Source organism: Mytilus californianus, unplaced genomic scaffold (assembly GCF_021869535.1).
Source record: "Mytilus californianus isolate M0D057914Y unplaced genomic scaffold, xbMytCali1.0.p SCAF_6, whole genome shotgun sequence".
Lineage (NCBI taxonomy): Eukaryota > Metazoa > Mollusca > Bivalvia > Mytilida > Mytilidae > Mytilus > Mytilus californianus.
The window spans coordinates 90189487-90206966 of NW_026262712.1; the positions used below are offsets into that span (position 1 = coordinate 90189487).

Below are 17480 nucleotides of genomic sequence, written 5' to 3' on the forward strand. Positions count from 1 at the left end.
ATTTTACAGTGCCTCTGTCCATTATTCATGTGTGATGGGTGGGAGATAACTACCATAGAAGCTATAAGTGACGTCATCCCAAAGCGTCTAGCCAAATACAATGGTTCACAGTGTGGATTCTGCAGTCCTGGTCAGGTCATGAACATGCATGCGTAAGTGAATCAGCTTTGTATACATTTGAATCAATATACACGCATAGGTAAAGCTACACTGTATACCACAATTAAGTTATAATACGGTTATTCAATTTGAATGATGTTTGATATCTCTTGTTGAAAATAAAAAAATGCCACCTGCTACATTATATTATGCTTTTGATTTCTAAATGACACCAGAAATTTGCTGCTTAAAATTATCAGTGGTAAAATTTTTTCCTCATATCATCTAATTATACACTGGAAGGATGTCTCGTGTCTGTTTTTGTCGACTCCCCTTATTTGAATTTACCTAGGAGTTCGGTATTTTTGTTATACTTTTTCACTCTGTTTTCGTCTGTATCATTTAATACATTTGCATTTACTAAAACTCCCTTTTCAGATTACTAGACCAAAACGAGGGAAACGTTTCAATGAAACAAGTGGAGGATGCTTATGATGATGTTATTTGCAGATGTACTGGTATGTGAATATTAAAACATAAACGTATTAGACAGATTCCGGTTTTAGCTTGGGAAAACATTTATTAATTAATTGTAATTGAGCTATGGGCTAGTTAGTGAGTGCGAATACGCGTAATGCAGTTCCGTATTAATAATAAAGGAATATTGATAGATATGTTTAATTTCAAACCAAAAACTAACTGGCTTATATTTAAGAAGTGAATTTTCAGAGAACTTTCAGTGTTTTGTGTATTTTTACGAACGGATAAAAACTATGTATCTAACATTCATAGTAGCAAAAACAAATACACAATACATTGATTGGTATAAGTTTTATTTTTTATTGGATTCTTAAATTCTATACAGGTTACCGACCAATATTGGATGCTATGAAATCATTTGCACAAGACTCACCAGCTGTGAGGAAAACAACAACTGTAGATATTGAGGTAAATTGAAATAGTCTTAAAAGCTTCAATAAAAAGCAACTCATACACTTTTATTCTACAAATGAATCCCAATATTGTTAGTATCATTTAGTTGCAGTCTTAAAAAAATATAGGATTATTTGGAACATATATATATATAAACCTTTGCACCATCTTTTTGCGGTATACCATCTTTTCCGCAATACAAATTGAAAAATCAGAAGCAAGTCCGTAAAAATCAAAGGTTTAGTAAAATAGAATGTATAAAATAGCAGTTAAAAATACCACTTATACGAGGGGATTATTGACCTTGACAAACAAGGGTCTTGCAAGGTCATTGATAAAACAAAATTACGATGATACACTGCATACTAGCAAACATTTTCAGATGAGCACATATGCAAAAACCACCACGTTATGGATCGAATGGTTGTAAGTGCGAGGCGAAAGATACCAATGGAACATTCAAAATAATTATTCGAAAACAACATGACAATGCCATAGTAAAAACAAAAAAAAAAACGATCAAAAGACAAACAACAGTATTTAAAACGCAACATAGAAAATCCAAAGACTGCGCAACACGAACCCCACAAAAAAACCGAAGGTGGCTCAGGTGCTACAGAAGGATAAGCAGATCATGCTCCATATGTGGCACCCGTCATGTTGCTCGTGTACGTACAAACCTGATGATAAGTCTTATTCGGTAGGTCAAATTCGAGGAAAAGAATGGGATATGGCTACGAAAATAATTGGAACATATCAGTGGTCATCTGTGAAACGGTCAACCAAGTCGTGATATAAAACTTCATCACTTGGAACTTGGTAATTTAACAACGCATCTGACGTATTGGCTATTTTGCGGCAGGGGCAAACATCGATTAAAATGTTAGATAAGATGAAATGAGTAATGATGACTAACAGGTCTACAAAAACATAATTAATTCATGCTTATTCGACTTAAAAAAAATGTATATATTTTTTGTCTTGCTTTTTATATTGGTAATTATACTTTATTAACCGTATTTAACATTATTTAATTTTGAGAAGGAACTTTTACTTTTCACTTCACTTTAAACAGCTTAAACTCGCTTGTATTTCTATCACTAATTGAGATATCTATCTTAATCAACTTAATATCTTGTAAGAAATTACTCATCACTGTACACATCTGATAGTATAAATTCTAAAATTTACAATAGGAGCTAGGAAAGACATATTGTCACAAAACTGGTGAGCGCTGCCATGGTAATTGTCATCCACGAAAAGGACAACAACTTCAAATTGTGGGAAGCGATGCTGTATGGTATAGACCTGACACATTTGATCAACTTTTCAAAATCCTAGCAGATAACTCTGGAAAGCAAACCAGGATGGTGTTTGGTAACACCGGACAAGGTACTAAAGGGGGGAATAGCCTTATAAGAAACATCAATATCAAAAACTTAACATAAAAGTAAAATAATACCGAAAACTCTCATTGAAGTACAAGTACATAGTGATAGACCTGAAACTTTAAGGAGAAAATTTAACATTTGACAAAGGAGAACAACACATTATAAATTTCCTGTGTCCGAAGTGCTTTTCTGGATTTGCCTTCATCAGGAACGCTCAAAGCCTGATATTTGAAAGCCAATGATGTATAAGAACATAAACAGTTAAATAGCCATATGACCAAAAAGGACATAGAAATACTAGCTAACTTCATTTAAGGTCAACTTTGCCTCAAGAGTTGAAACCTTAGTTTCTTAACCATTTCTAAATTGATAAACAGTCACTTTTAGAACGGTTTGTTATAAATCATGCCAGTACCGAAGTACTGACTACTTTTGCAAGTAACAAAAAGAACACTGTATGAAGAAATTATTGAATATTTTAGAACTGAAATTGTATTTCATGTCCACTAATCGTGCAACTTATTCGTGATAATAATCAATTTTGATTATCAAAAATAAATAAATATAACTTTGAAAAAAATTGCAACCTTAATGAATTGATCTAAAGTTTTATACATTACATTAAGGTATATACAACCAAGAGCTAGATATGGCTGGGTTTGATGTTCTCGTTGATATAAGAGGAATACAAGGCTTATACAGTGTAAATGTAAGTAAGATTATTCTGTTTGAAAACATTAAGATGCATAGCATTTAAATTTAGTCTGATATCACTGCTCTTGAGCTCGTTCGATACATATTGACGAGAACACTAAAGACTGATGTATGATTTGAATCATAATACCGAGGAACCACATATTTTCTTAACCTTTATAATCATTTATTCATAGATTTTAAATCATCTATTACAAATCTCACAAGAACATTGTTAGCTTATAAAACTCATGTGAAAACTTGGGGAGAACTTACCCGATTTCTTTTCAGCATTGAAAGAGGCTGTGCACTAAGGGACTCATTGTCGCAACAGTTTGATATCTCACTGTTGATTTGGAATCTTGTATTATCTTGAATTTACCTTTCATACCACCAATAATATATATAAGAACATTGTATATTTTTTTCACTTGCATTATAATATATTGTCGATATTTTAGGTATGGTGTCAACAGTCAATATATATATTAAGCCAGTGTGTAATTCCCTGGTTTGTTTCTTTTTAGTTTGACCCAACAGTTGTTCTCGGGGCAGGTTTATCTATTACCCAGTTAATTGATATCTTTACTAGATCCCAATCTACACCTTCTTTAGGATATCTAGCAAACATCAAAGACATGCTAATGAGAGTAGCTGGTAGATCCGTGCGTAGTGTAAGTTGTTTATATCTCATTAAAATGTCAACTTCAACTTATTTTTGTGAATTTGCTGAAATTATATGTTAGGATAAAAAGGCATGTAAAGACACAATTAATTACATATTTTTCTTTAGTAAATAATAAATTTAGGACCTAATCTCTCTAGAAGTGTTTGAAAACCACATATCTTCTTATTCCATTGGTTAATTGCAAATATTTTTCTTTTATATCTAATTACATGTACACATTAAACAGATGGCCTCTTGGGCAGGAAACCTCATGCTGAAACATCTTCATCCAGAATTTCAATCGGATGTCTACGTTGCTTTGGAAGCAGCTAATGTCAAACTTATAATAGGTAAGTTATTTTCGTCACAAATGTATTCTTATTGAACATTGATATGTAGATTTTACGTTAATGACACAGCAAACTAACAAAATCAAAAGCAAAGAAAAAAACCAAATATTGTTAAATAAACAGCTTGCAACAATAGACGAATGTTCATATCATATCACACGCTAAATATTGTTCATAGTTTTGGATTCTAGATGAAATGTTATTTGTTTGATGTCAAATTTTAATATATATTACTGAAATGTATAAGAAGAGGGTACTTAATAAAAAAGTAAAATTCTTTTAAAAGTAAAGCTTTATTTGGTCTGCTGGATACAAATTAATTCATTTTGGTTAGCTACGTTCTCCGATTCCAAAATCATGTAACATTTGCATTTTTTTTTAAATCAAAATGCCGTTTATACCAACATTTATCGCGGAAATAACAGTATGATGATATAAAATTATTTAGAATTGTTGAAAAATTAAGGGAAAAGTAGTTTACTGATCTCACAAATTAATAAGACGATACATCAAGATTACAATATAAAGATTAACGGAATCACATGAACACCTGAAGGATACGAACTTGATGGATAGACAGGGTAAGCGTATCATGCAGGTATGCATTCATCAACCACCACACTCTGTTGAAATATCACAATCGGGAATAGAATACAATCGGTAAAATTACTGATCAGACGACTATTCTGGTATCCACAAATCTAAGAACATAAAAACATGTCGCTAGTAAGTTGAGACAGAGACATATCGTATCGTTTGACAGAGCCTAAAACATTTTAATTATAGGATATAGACTCTTCAATATTCAATTTTCATAAGCATTTGACAGCTTTTAGATTTCGACTACATGTATATGAGTGAAATAAATACATAGTTTGACAGAGCCTAAAACATTTCAGTTATAGGACATAGACTTTTCAATATTAAATTTTCATTTATACAGCATTTGATAGCTTTTAGATATCGACTTTATGATTGAAAAAATGCAGTGGAAATTGACTCACCTCCTTCCAGCCAGAACAAATACAAAAATAAATGTTTTTATAAGAGACGACAAAAAAAAAATCAAAATTGAATATTCTGCATTAGTCTCAAATAATATGTAACTGTAAGGGCCAACTTAAATTCCATTACACAGAGTACTTCACTATTGGTGGAATATTATATCCTATGGTAAGAACATTTGCATATTATTTTTGTCACTTTCCAGCGGATAGTACTGGATCTAACACGATACCTATCAGCCAGTTCCTTAAGACAGATATGACAAACAAAGTGATAGTTGCCATGGAGGTACCAGCTATGACTGACGACTACATTGTCAGACTATACAAAGTTGCACAAAGAGCAGAGGTCAGTAGTTAATTACTTATTTCAAAATAAATAGTTCCATAAAAGCAATTAAATAGTATTTCAATATAGGATTACAAACTTTTTTTACAAGTCGCAGTAGTCTTTATAAAGATCAAAAGTGAATTTCATATAAACATTTTATAGAATGCGTGAAGTAAATTTTTAAAATGTAAAAAAAGAACTTATGTTTGAGCTTTTGATTTTGCCATTTGATTAGGGACTTTCCGTTTTGAATTTTCCTCGGGGTTCGGTATTTTTGTTATTTTACTTTTTATGTTACTTGTTTATTTCCTGATTTAACTTATTGCGTATTATATCTGAACTAAATTTTGTTCATGCTTTTACAGAACTCACATTCCTTTGTTAATGCTGGTGTTAGAATGAAAGTTGGCACACACAATAAATTTCTAGTGATGGAAAAACCTTGTATTGTTTTTTCTGGAATTTCCAAAGATTTTGTAAGAAAACATATTGTTACTTAGTATATGCAAAATTACACAAAAACATCCAATATAAAAAAAAGAAGATTGCCAATTAAACACATATCCACCTGTTATCAAAAGACATGGATTGAAAGACATTTGTATGAATCAAAATCACTGAAATGAACTGAACCCTATATATAAATTTCACAGAGGAACAAGCTTTCAGATACAAGTAGTGCACTTTTAAGCAACACACTGCGCTCTAGCAAATTAGTTGTAATAAAAGTAGTTTACTGACCTTACAATCTCATAAATCCACTAAGATGATACAAATTAAATCAAGGTAAAAATCTAAAACTGAGGGAATCGCATGAACTCCAAAATAAAAATATCACTTATAATTTTGAGCGTCCTAAGCGCTTTTTCTGACTTTATCTTTGTCTGGAACACTTTGAAAGCTTGGGATGTATACATACAGAGCAAGACCGTGTGCGTCGATAGGGTAAGCGTTATACATTATGAATATATCACCCGCCAGGCAAATACATATTAAAGCTTTTATCAACTTTTTTTTGTCAGTTGGGCATTTGTAGTAATCAAGATAAACGGATATTTTAACAAGAATCATAGATTTCTCGTCACCCGATCTGCGAGTCCCTCTGATAAAAATTATCTACAACTATAATTTTAAGGTTCATGCAGTGCAGACAGAATCTTATCTCGTAGGAAAATCATTGGTAGACCCATCCGTCATACAAGGTAAGATGTGTCTGACAACATACATAGTTTATGTTTAGCGTACTGGTATAATATTTACAGATATTTACAGAAAATAAGGGATTCACTACTACTATTTAGTTCAATTTTGGGCATTAATGAGTCTCAAGTAGACAAAAATGAGCATCTGGCGTAGCAAAGCATGGAATTTTTGATGAGTTTATTTTTTTCTCCGTCTTATACTATTACTTTTGTTATATCTAAAGTGGTAATGGTCACCTCGGTTCTTCTAAGATTATCACATTTTAAACCCCAGGCTGTTTTTACATTTGTTTTGTTGAAACGTCGTTATGGTCAAGCATATTTGATATTGTAATAATTTTTCATATCAGGTACTTCTAGAGGTCGTTTTAAAGATGGTTTTGGTAATTTTTTTTGGACTTGTTTCAATTGAAATTCATATTATGTTATGCGATAACATTATGACCAATGCATTCTACAATATATTTGAATGCATTGTTTAAAAATGATTTATGTAATTACTAATTCCTATCAAAACTATGAGAGAGTCGATTATATTGCATGTGGACTGTTAGTCCCCGTGACCCGAGAGTACAATCCTACTTATAACCAGTATTTGACACTGAAAGGATTTATGAGAGATTGTACGAGTTATATAAAACATAAGGGTTTCTATCTCTTTTATAAATCTAACCTTATTCAGATGTATAGAGTCAGTGTTCGTTTTTATGATAAACATTAAGGTTTTGTTTTGTTTTAACCTTTGATACATGCAAAAACACTGAAGACTAATAATTCACAGAGTTCTGTAATAAACTAGGTGTCTGTCTTATAAATAAGCATATTGAAGTGAATAATTGAAATATTCAGAGGCAAAAAAGAAGTTTACCGATATTGAAATCTTCAAAATCTATCAAGAAAAAAGTAAAATAACAAAAATATCGAACTCAGAAGAAAATTCAAAACGTAAAGTCCTTAATCAAATGGCAAAATCAAAAGCTCAAACACATCAAACGAATGGATAACAACTGTTATATTCCTGACTTGGTACAGGCATTTTCTTATGTATAAAATGGTGGATAAAACCTAGTTGTATAGCTAGAAGATACAAATCCAGGTAAACACAAAAAAAAGGAATCGCATGAAGACAAAAGGAGCGAGATTGGGTCCTTCGACAGGGCAAGCGACTTCTTTTATGCATGCTTCATCCGCAATGTGAATCCGTATTCAGTAACAAATGTCACCATCGGGAAAAGGACACAATAGGTAAATCTACAGATCAGACCACTGTTCTAGTATCTAAAGATCAAAGACCGCAAAGACACGTCGCTTGTAAGTAGAGACACAGACGTATCGGTCAATTCGTGATGGTGACCGTAAAACTTAGGTGGTGTCGACTTCAATCGTTCTTCTTCATAAAACTGTTGAAGCAGTTTTTGTGTAAGGAGCACACCCCTGTAAATAGAGACTGTATAGTGGGAACATGCACGAGCTTAATGCATATATTCATGTATGTAAACGCCAAACGATGGGGCAGATGGTATGTTTCTGCTAAGAAGTTAACAATTGGAAAGTTGGAATCATCAATTTTGTCATAGATTCTAGTTTGAAGTCCTCCGTCTGTGTCAGAATCAAGGAAAAGATCAAGACATTAAGTAGACCTCCTAGTTTCTGTAGTTTCCTTAATCTCAAGTTGACTGGGACATATGAGATACAAACACTCACTAACATATTGGTTAATGAATGACAGAGCATCATCAATGTATCTGAAAGTAAAACAACAAAAAAATATGCAAGATGCTTTTTCTTTTTGAATCTGTGAACTAAACCTTAAGTGTTTCTGTAAGTTGATTGGCTGGGAAATTCGATATTTCGGGTTTTGGCTAACATCTCTCCATGTTACTAATTGCTATATGGGGACAATAGACTAAAGAAATCGGAAGTGAGTATTTTACATTCTTGAGATAAAGGTCTCTAATACACTCTTGTGATTGAAAATAGGTTCGATCTAGGTATTGAAATTACCGGTGCAATTTGATCGTTGAAGTAATCAAATATTGTTTTATATAACAAGTGCATAAATTCAGAGATTATGCAGTTGTTGGAGATTAATCATTTTAAATCATTTGTTTTATCTGCAGGCGCAATGACTACTCTCGCATCTGAATTGAATCCCGATCCCAACATTGATGCTGTTGAGCCTAGTGTCGCATACAGAAAGAACGTAGCAATAGGATATCTTTACAGTGTAAATAATTTTATCATCTACCTTTCTAAATGTGCATATGTAAGGTTATAACTGTGCCTTTTCTACTGAAAACTGCATAAGAAATCAAAACCTATTAAACCTATACTGCATATGAAAATGTTTTTTTAATTTGGTAAAAAAATATTAACTTTATCTTCATTTGCTTTTGTATAAAACAAATTCGAAAAAAGCCATCTATTCAGTATTAAACGAATGATCAAATTACTCTGCTATGGTTGGTCGAGTCTGTTAAATTGTTCATTAAACTAAGCATTTATAGGGCCAAATTGAACACGTTATCGGGATAAGATAATAAGGAACACATTAGAATTAAAATCAATGAGAGTTTGTACAAAGAGTGGGGATTGGATATTTTTCTTTCCTGATAGTGATTGGTCTGAATGATCTGTTTAAAAATATGAATTTCTGTCTATAAGTTTAGCGACACTGAATGGTACCACTGCAGAACCGCAGCTTGTTTTGTTAATCAATTCTTATTATATACCCGTAACATAAATAAAGGAAAAAATATACTGTCTATAAATTATAACGATTATCTCCATTAAATACATCCTGAATTGACAACTTTTTTTGTTCATTTATTCTATTGAGACAGTTTTTAATGTATTAACATTGCAGGTGCATGTCATGATACTTAGTTTGAAGAAAACATGTTTCCATTTTCAATTTTATTCTTAGATAACTTCCTATTTAATATCATCAACCATATGGGCGAATAAAATTATGTTTACAAACAACTATAATAAAAATGAAAATGATAGAAAAAAGATATGACCCAAAAAACATTTATCATTTTTGGGGGATTATTTTTTTTAGTAATTTCACAAAAAACATTAAAAAAAGGATACGGGTGTCACCTTCCTTTATAACAGCTTAAGTTATATTAGATTGAACAAGAATCTTTTAAACTGATGTATTGTTGCTACAAAAAAAAACTTTTAAATAAATACATTTTTTTTAGCAATTGTATAGTACGAACACATAAGTTGGCATGAAGTCCAAGACTGTCCCTTATATAGATCGATTAACTTCAGAACAATATTTCAAACATGTAAGACAATTATTCTTCATTGGAGATATTCTATATTTTCAGTATATTCTTGATGTGGTAGGTGATACAGCAGGAGGTATTTATAGAAGTGGTGCGATACCTCTTTCTAGACCGCTTTCATCCGGACAGCAGTCATATGACACCAAGCCGTTGGAATGGCCACTTACTGAACCAATGATTAAGTTGGAGGCTATGGACCAGGTATGGTTCCTTCGTTTTTTCTCCTTAAATGTATAAGGGTAAAAGTAAATAGTCTACTACAACGGATTTCAACCTTTGCAAAATAACTGTTTGATAAATGAATTAGGTATTGACAATTCACTTGGAAACTCAACATATACCCTCACGACACTTACCAAAGAGGAAATCCTGGATAATCATAGGTCTGTTCTATGTTCCTTTGGAATTTCAACCAAAGATGAAGAACTGGATCTTCCATCACTGTATTGAATACCTAAACTACATAAGTGTCCTTACAAACAACGGTATATTGCTGGGTCTTCCAAGTGCTCCACGAAACCTCTTTCTAAATTATTAACATCTATTTTATCAGCAATCAAAGCCGGGCTCCAAAGTTATTGTGAAACTGCCTATTCTAGAGGTGGCGTGAATCAGATGTGGATACTAAAAAATTCCAAAGATCTTTTAGAGTACATACAATCTAAGACTCTCTCATCTTGCAATAGTATTAAAACATTTGACTTTTCTATACTTTACACAAGTATTCCCCATTCCAAACTTAAAGACAAATTGAAAGAGTTGGTATTACTTTGTTTCATTAAAAAGAATGGTGAGCGTAGATACAAGTATCTTGTCTTGGGGAGGGATAAATCCTACTTTGAAAAGAATCACTCTGATTCAAACAACTGACATTATCAAGATGCTTGATTTCTTGATTGACAACATATTTGTTACGTTTGGAGGACGTGTTTTTCAACAGACTGTCGGAATTCCAATGGGAACCAATTGTGCCCCTCTTCTTGCCGACTTGTTTCTTTATTATTATGAGGCTGACTTCATACAGGAACTTCTTAGGAAAAAAGATAAGAAGTTAGCAACATCCTTTAATTCTACGTTCCGCTATATAGATGATGTTCTCTCACTAAATAATACAAAATTTGGTGACTATGTTGAACGAATCTATCCCATCGAACTAGAGATAAAGGATACTACAGATACAGTTAAGTCTGCCTCATATCTTGAATTACATCTAGAAGTTGACAATGAGGGTCGGTTGAAAACAAAACTTTACGACAAAAGAGATGATTTCAGCTTCCTAATTGTGAACTTTCCATTTCTATGTAGCAACATTCCAGCAGCGCCTGCATACGGAGTATATATCTCCCAATTGATACGATATTCCCGGGCTTGTGTTTCCTATCATGATTTCCTTGATAGAGGATTGCTGCTCACAAGGAAGCTATTAAGCCAAGAGTTCCAAATGGTGAAGTTGAAGTCATCCCTTCGTAAATTTTACGGGCGCCATCACGAGTTGATATCGGATATGTTCCTTATGTCGTAACTACAATACCCTTCCCTTTTCACGAATGTGACTTACCGAATTAGACTATTTACCGAATTTGTAATAACATAATCAACACGACGGGTGTCTTTAGTTTTCTATTTTGTGTCATCTGTAATATTATTTGTCTGTTTGTCTTTTTATTTTTGGCCATGGCGTTGTCAGTTTGTTTTCGATCTATGAGTTTGACTGTCCCTCTGGTATCTTTCGTCCCTCTTTTGAAATCTTCAGATTAATATATGTAAATGAAAATTTTCTCATTTGCTATAATTCGTAACTTTATATTCACAAAAAGAATTAATTTCAATTTTAAAATAAATTTAGTGTATTGAACATGAACGTTAAAACACAGTTTATCAACAACAGAACAAAAGTACAAGAGACATGTAGAGGTTCACACATGTAGCAAGTAACATACAAATATCAAAACAATAACACATCAAAGATACCAGGTTCATAATCTGGTACGCCGGACGCGCGTTTACGGTTTCATAACACTAACCAGTGGCGCTCGAATTAAAACAGTTAGAAGACCAAAACAAATACGAAGTTTCAGAGCATTAATAACCGAAAGGTATTATCTGTTCGAATGTTAGGTACTGGACGTTAAGAAAACAACAATCAATTAATATATTCAATTCGGCAAAGACTACGTTGTTCCGAGTCTAGACAATTGACATGTAAAAAGTAAAATCTCAAAAGTACTGAACACCGAGGAAAATTCAAAACGGAAAGTCCCTAATCAAATGGCAAAATCAAATGATAAAACATATTCTCAACACTACGATGAATATGTCTGTATAACTTGACTCTGTTTGGTTAAGTTTGCTTATGTATATAAACAGACCACCGGTAGAGCAGATTATATCAACGATATTCCAGTACAACAAGATACTTTGTATGCTGCATTTGTTACAAGCACTGTTGGAAATGCAAAACTTCAGAACATGGATCCATCGAAAGCTTTGGTAATAAATAAATTTAAATGAATTTTTATATAATATGTACTTGAATAACTTAATTACATTTTATAATAATCATTGCGAAGTAAGATTAAAACTTATTTTGCAACATTATACTTGATTACAACTGGAATATGTTACATGTATTTTGTGGTTTAACATTTGGAAACCAATCAAATTTTGATGGGTATTGACAACAACAAAATAAGAATATTTTTTTCTTAGATTTTATGGACATAAAAAAAACCAATATATAAGATGTTAAAAATAATTTATTATTTCACATTAAAAACGAATTTCATCAATTGCCATGTGTATTTTTTCGTATGTTTTGCGTTAAGTCAACATATCAAAATCTGACAGTCAGCAATAAAAAAATACAAATATACACATACAAATGAAAACACTTATTAACTAATAAGCGATTTAGTGTAAGGCCATTCTTTAAACATAAAAAAGATTTCTTGTTCAATAATTGTATCCATCAAAATACAAATTACAAACCAGTAAAAACTGTTTTTTTTTAATTATGAACTAAAAATGATTTAAAACATACATTTAAAACGTCCTTTTTAAAAACATAATTTCAAAAGATTTAATGACATATGTTTGTGTTTGTGTTGACCTTAATCAATCGAAAAACCCTACCAACATTAGCGAAGCAATGAAAAACACACCTTACTTTACAAAAGCAGTTGAATTCCTTTTTCCAGTATTGGTTTAATTTCAGTTCTGATAGTTAAATAGATATGTCGGAAAAGTTTAAAGGAAATCTTCCTATCACCAATCGTTATTATATTAAAGATAAAATTTTGAATTCAGAGCATGTCAGGAGTATTGAAATTTATAACTGCAAAGGATATTCCTGGACAAAATAACTGTTTTTCTTCAGTATCATCCACCATCCCTTCTGTTCCGGAAGAGGTAAGTTTATTAATAAATTTCTTTTCAGGATAGTTAAATATAACATTGTTATAAATAGTACAAAGGCAAACAACAACGATAACTTTATGAATCTTCATGAAAAATCGTTATTTAGCTATGAATTTCAATAAACAGTTAAGGAAACATTATTTGATTCTACGTTACTGACATGAAGAGGCCTTATTTACAAAAACGCTGAATTGCAAATTTTGTTTCGATCAGGATTGTGAGGTATCTTAGTAAGCTCATTGATCCTCCTAGTTGGAATAACTAACAAATAGAGCCGAAAGATACAAAAGGGACATTCAAACTCATCAATTAGTCGAAAATAAACTGAAAACGCCATGGCAAAAAAGGAAAAACCAAAGGACAAACAACAATATAAACACACAACATAGAAAACTATCAACTATTCAAAAATAAACAAAACATTGAGAGAGAATATGGTACATTATGCAGCTGATTTGAAATAAACATTGAGTTAAGCCATTTCAATTGATATTTTATAGTGTGTCTTTCTATGTTGTGATGTTACACAATTGTTTCAGATAAGGGTGAAGGTTGGTACCATTAAAACGTTTAAAACCGCTGCAATTGTTTGCACCTGTCCTAAGTCAGGAATCTGATGTTCAGTAGTTGTCGTTTGTTGATGTGGTTCATAAGTGTTTCTCTTTTTTTATATAGATTAGACCGTTGGTTTTCCCGTTTGAATGGTTTTACACTAGTATTTTTGGGGCCCTTTATAGCTTGCTGTTCGATGTGAGCCAAGGCTCCGTGTTGAAGACCGTACTTTGACCTATAATGGTTTACTTTTATAAATTTTGACTTGGATGGAGAGTTGTCTCATTTGCACTCATACCACATCTTCTTATATCTAATTATTCTGAATTTCAATTGAACAATCTTTTCTCTCTACTATAAACAGAAATATTACAGCTTTTATAAAATAACATATTTCATTTAATTTTTGCTGTCTTTCAACACTGATATTTATTTGTTACTGATAATTCTATTTGAAGGTATTATGTGGCGGCGATGTTATGTATGCTGGCCAGGCTTTGGCAATCATTGTTGCAGGTTTGTTTTGATTTTAAATTTAGCGATGTGATGTTTTTATTATAAATGTAAGGTTTTCATACAAATACAGTATCTTGATTATTATAAATCCACTTTATTCCCTTACTCATTTTGATTGTGTAATATTTAATTTCCTTGCTTTAAAAAACAATGGGTACTGTTTTCCTTGTTTTGTGCCATTTAAACAAATACTTTCTATTGTACCATTAAAATTTATTTATATAACGATATGTTATATAGTAATTTTGATTTTGCACTATTTAATTTCAGTGGACGAAGAAACAGCAAACAATGCTGCTAAACAAGTTCAAGTGACATATTCTGATAAAAAAACGCCCATTCTGTCTTTAGATGATGGGATAAACAAGGGATCATTTTTACCAGACATTTATCCTCTTACGAAAGGAAATGCTCAAAGTAAGACACAAATGGATTTATGTTTACATTAGTTAGTAGCTGACAACACTAAGGCGTATGTGGTAGATATAGTTTATTTTCCTTAAACACCATAGTATGTCAGCAATAAACAAAACATAAAATGACAGCTACAGTTTTATGCAATTAAGTGGTCCTGTTTTTTCTCTGGCTTTGATATTGTTGAGTGAATCAGATACATCACTGTATCAATTTCCCTTCTCAAAATAACAACCTGTTATTTTGGAACATCTTTTTGGAATTAGTTTATATTCTTACTTAATGCTATCCCTGTGCTATTTTATTACGTAAAATTAGAGGGTAATTAAAGCAACAATGCCCTTAGTAGTAGGTTTTTTCATCTTAACCACATGCATTGGCGTAAATACTAAATTTCAATCCTGGTATCTATGATGAGTTTATTAGTAACGCCACTCTGTAGGGTGAATCATATTTATTTTTTTATTCTCAATTTATCTTCTACAGTTATTGAAATTTAGGTTATAACCTTACAACACGCCTCAGATGTTCATAGTATTACTGAAACTCAATTGCTATATTAATTAGAAGTCAGATTCAGGTAATCTAGACTAAGTTCCTGTTTTTCTTTGTCTATTTGTCTTTTTTTTCGAAATATTTGGTTGTTAGAGGTTGGTCCGGTATGTTGTACGGTCTAATTGATTTGTTGTTTCGGTTATCCTTTTCATATCAATTGTTATTGCAAAAGGAAATTATTTCATAAACTTTAAAGTTGACTTATTTACCTTTCGTTAATTCAACAGCAGATACGTTCAGAACTCCTTTGGTCGAAGTTGATTTTGGACGAAGTCGAGTGTTCTGTTAAGCCTTTTTTTGTTTTTAATGTTTCAAAACGTCTTAGATATTTTGGTGCGATATATTGAATGAAGTTTTTAACATAGCCATACAAATGGATTATGCTAGGGGGAAATAAAAACAAAACAAGACCCTTCTAAAAACGGGCGTGAACGTTAGTGTTGCGATAGATACACAAGTTGAACAAGATCTGCTAACCCATCCGGAGCACCTGAGATCACCCCGGTTTTTGGTGGGGTTCGTGTTGCTTCGTATTTAGTTTTCTGTGTTGTTTTTGGTGTACTTTTGTTTTTCTTTTCGTCGTTTTCCTTTTTTTTGCATGGCATTGTCAGTTCGTTTTCGACTTATGAGTTTGAATATTCCTTTGGTATCTTTCTTTTGCTGTTGAACTAATTTAACAAAAACATAATACCGATGAGCAGTGCTTTAACATCAGAATACTAAAATATGCTGACGATAACTAACATCGGCGTGCCTTACATTTTGTGAATGATTTTTAGGATGTAATTGTTTTACATTTTCATTACATCTGTAAACAATCGGGAAGAACACCAACAAATATTTACAACGATAACTATATATCAATTAATTAGGCTAAACTATATCATGGCTGCAATTCCTTTGAATGCTTCATACAAAAATGCTTTTAAAAGATTGAAACATTTCAAGAATATACATGTTATATTGCATGCAATTATTATTGAATTAGATGCAGTTAATACAAAGACTAGTTATTGAAGATGTACATTTATATATATGCTCTGACAATAAATTTTACACTAACTTTCATACAATGCCAAACAAAATTATTTAGTTTGCACTGTAAGAATGTAGACTTTACAATGGACAATAACAATGAATTAATCATCATGCGAAAACATTCACATTTAGTTTTATATTTTAAAACATTTTGGATTTACCTCTTACAGCTGCAATCACTAATAGCACCAAACAAATAACTGGAAGCATACAATTTGGCGAACAGAAACATTTTCCAATGGAAACCCAGGTATGTATTAATGCGGTTTTGTTTATCAAAACTTCAACTTATATTTATGTCGATATTATATTATTAATAATTAAAAGAAATGAAAAAAAAAAAAAAAAAAAACAGATCTCAGTTTCGATTTCAAAAGTTTTCCAAGTTGTAAGAAAAAGATCCAATATGTGAATGTTAATATATAAAACAGATAAGTTACTGCAAACCTACACCAGAAGGAATGAATGTGGAGACGTCTACGCAGTGGATTGACAACTCACAGAGAGCTGTTGCAATGGTTTTAGGAGTTAATCAAAGCAGGTAATTTCTTTTGTATAAAAATATAGTATGGTAAAAAATCACGTGATTCATAACGCATGAAATTTACGTGAGACTTAACACATTTAAACACGTGAGTCATTTAAACACGTTGTCAGTTTGTTTTCGATCTATGAGTTTGACTGTCCCTCTGGTGTCTTTCGTCCCTCTTTCATAACACACGAAAAACACGTGAGTTATAATACATGAAAAACACGTAAGCCATAACAGATGGAAAACACGTGAGTTATAAACATGAAAACCACGTGATTCATAACAGATGAAAATCAATTTCAATGACGTATATCCCACATATCCTTCAAATCAAAATCTACTTTCAAAATTTTGCACACACAATAAACATATTAATGTACCACGGAACTGTATCAGTGGCTGTTTTAGTTATATGTTTGATTTTGCTATTGTTGTCATATTTAGAGTTTACAATGATAGACCTTTAGTAGTCTAAATAATAAATATT

The 17480-nt window shown here is 31.9% G+C and overlaps 1 protein-coding gene across 1 annotated transcript in view; it reads left to right on the forward strand.

Moving 5' to 3' along the window:
• Nucleotides 1-17480, forward strand: part of LOC127706661 (uncharacterized) — a 42267-nt gene that overhangs the window by 7659 nt on the left and 17128 nt on the right. Inside the window, exons 4-21 of the mRNA XM_052211317.1 lie at nt 10-152; nt 538-617; nt 965-1047; nt 2229-2259; nt 3050-3132; nt 3644-3766; nt 4031-4133; nt 5344-5486; nt 5834-5944; nt 6604-6670; nt 8791-8897; nt 10012-10170; nt 12337-12459; nt 13276-13377; nt 14397-14454; nt 14725-14871; nt 16632-16711; nt 16893-17002. Of these exons, the coding sequence (XP_052067277.1) occupies nt 10-152; nt 538-617; nt 965-1047; nt 2229-2259; nt 3050-3132; nt 3644-3766; nt 4031-4133; nt 5344-5486; nt 5834-5944; nt 6604-6670; nt 8791-8897; nt 10012-10170; nt 12337-12459; nt 13276-13377; nt 14397-14454; nt 14725-14871; nt 16632-16711; nt 16893-17002 (1853 nt within the window). The remainder of the gene's footprint in view (nt 1-9; nt 153-537; nt 618-964; nt 1048-2228; nt 2260-3049; nt 3133-3643; nt 3767-4030; nt 4134-5343; nt 5487-5833; nt 5945-6603; nt 6671-8790; nt 8898-10011; nt 10171-12336; nt 12460-13275; nt 13378-14396; nt 14455-14724; nt 14872-16631; nt 16712-16892; nt 17003-17480) is intronic.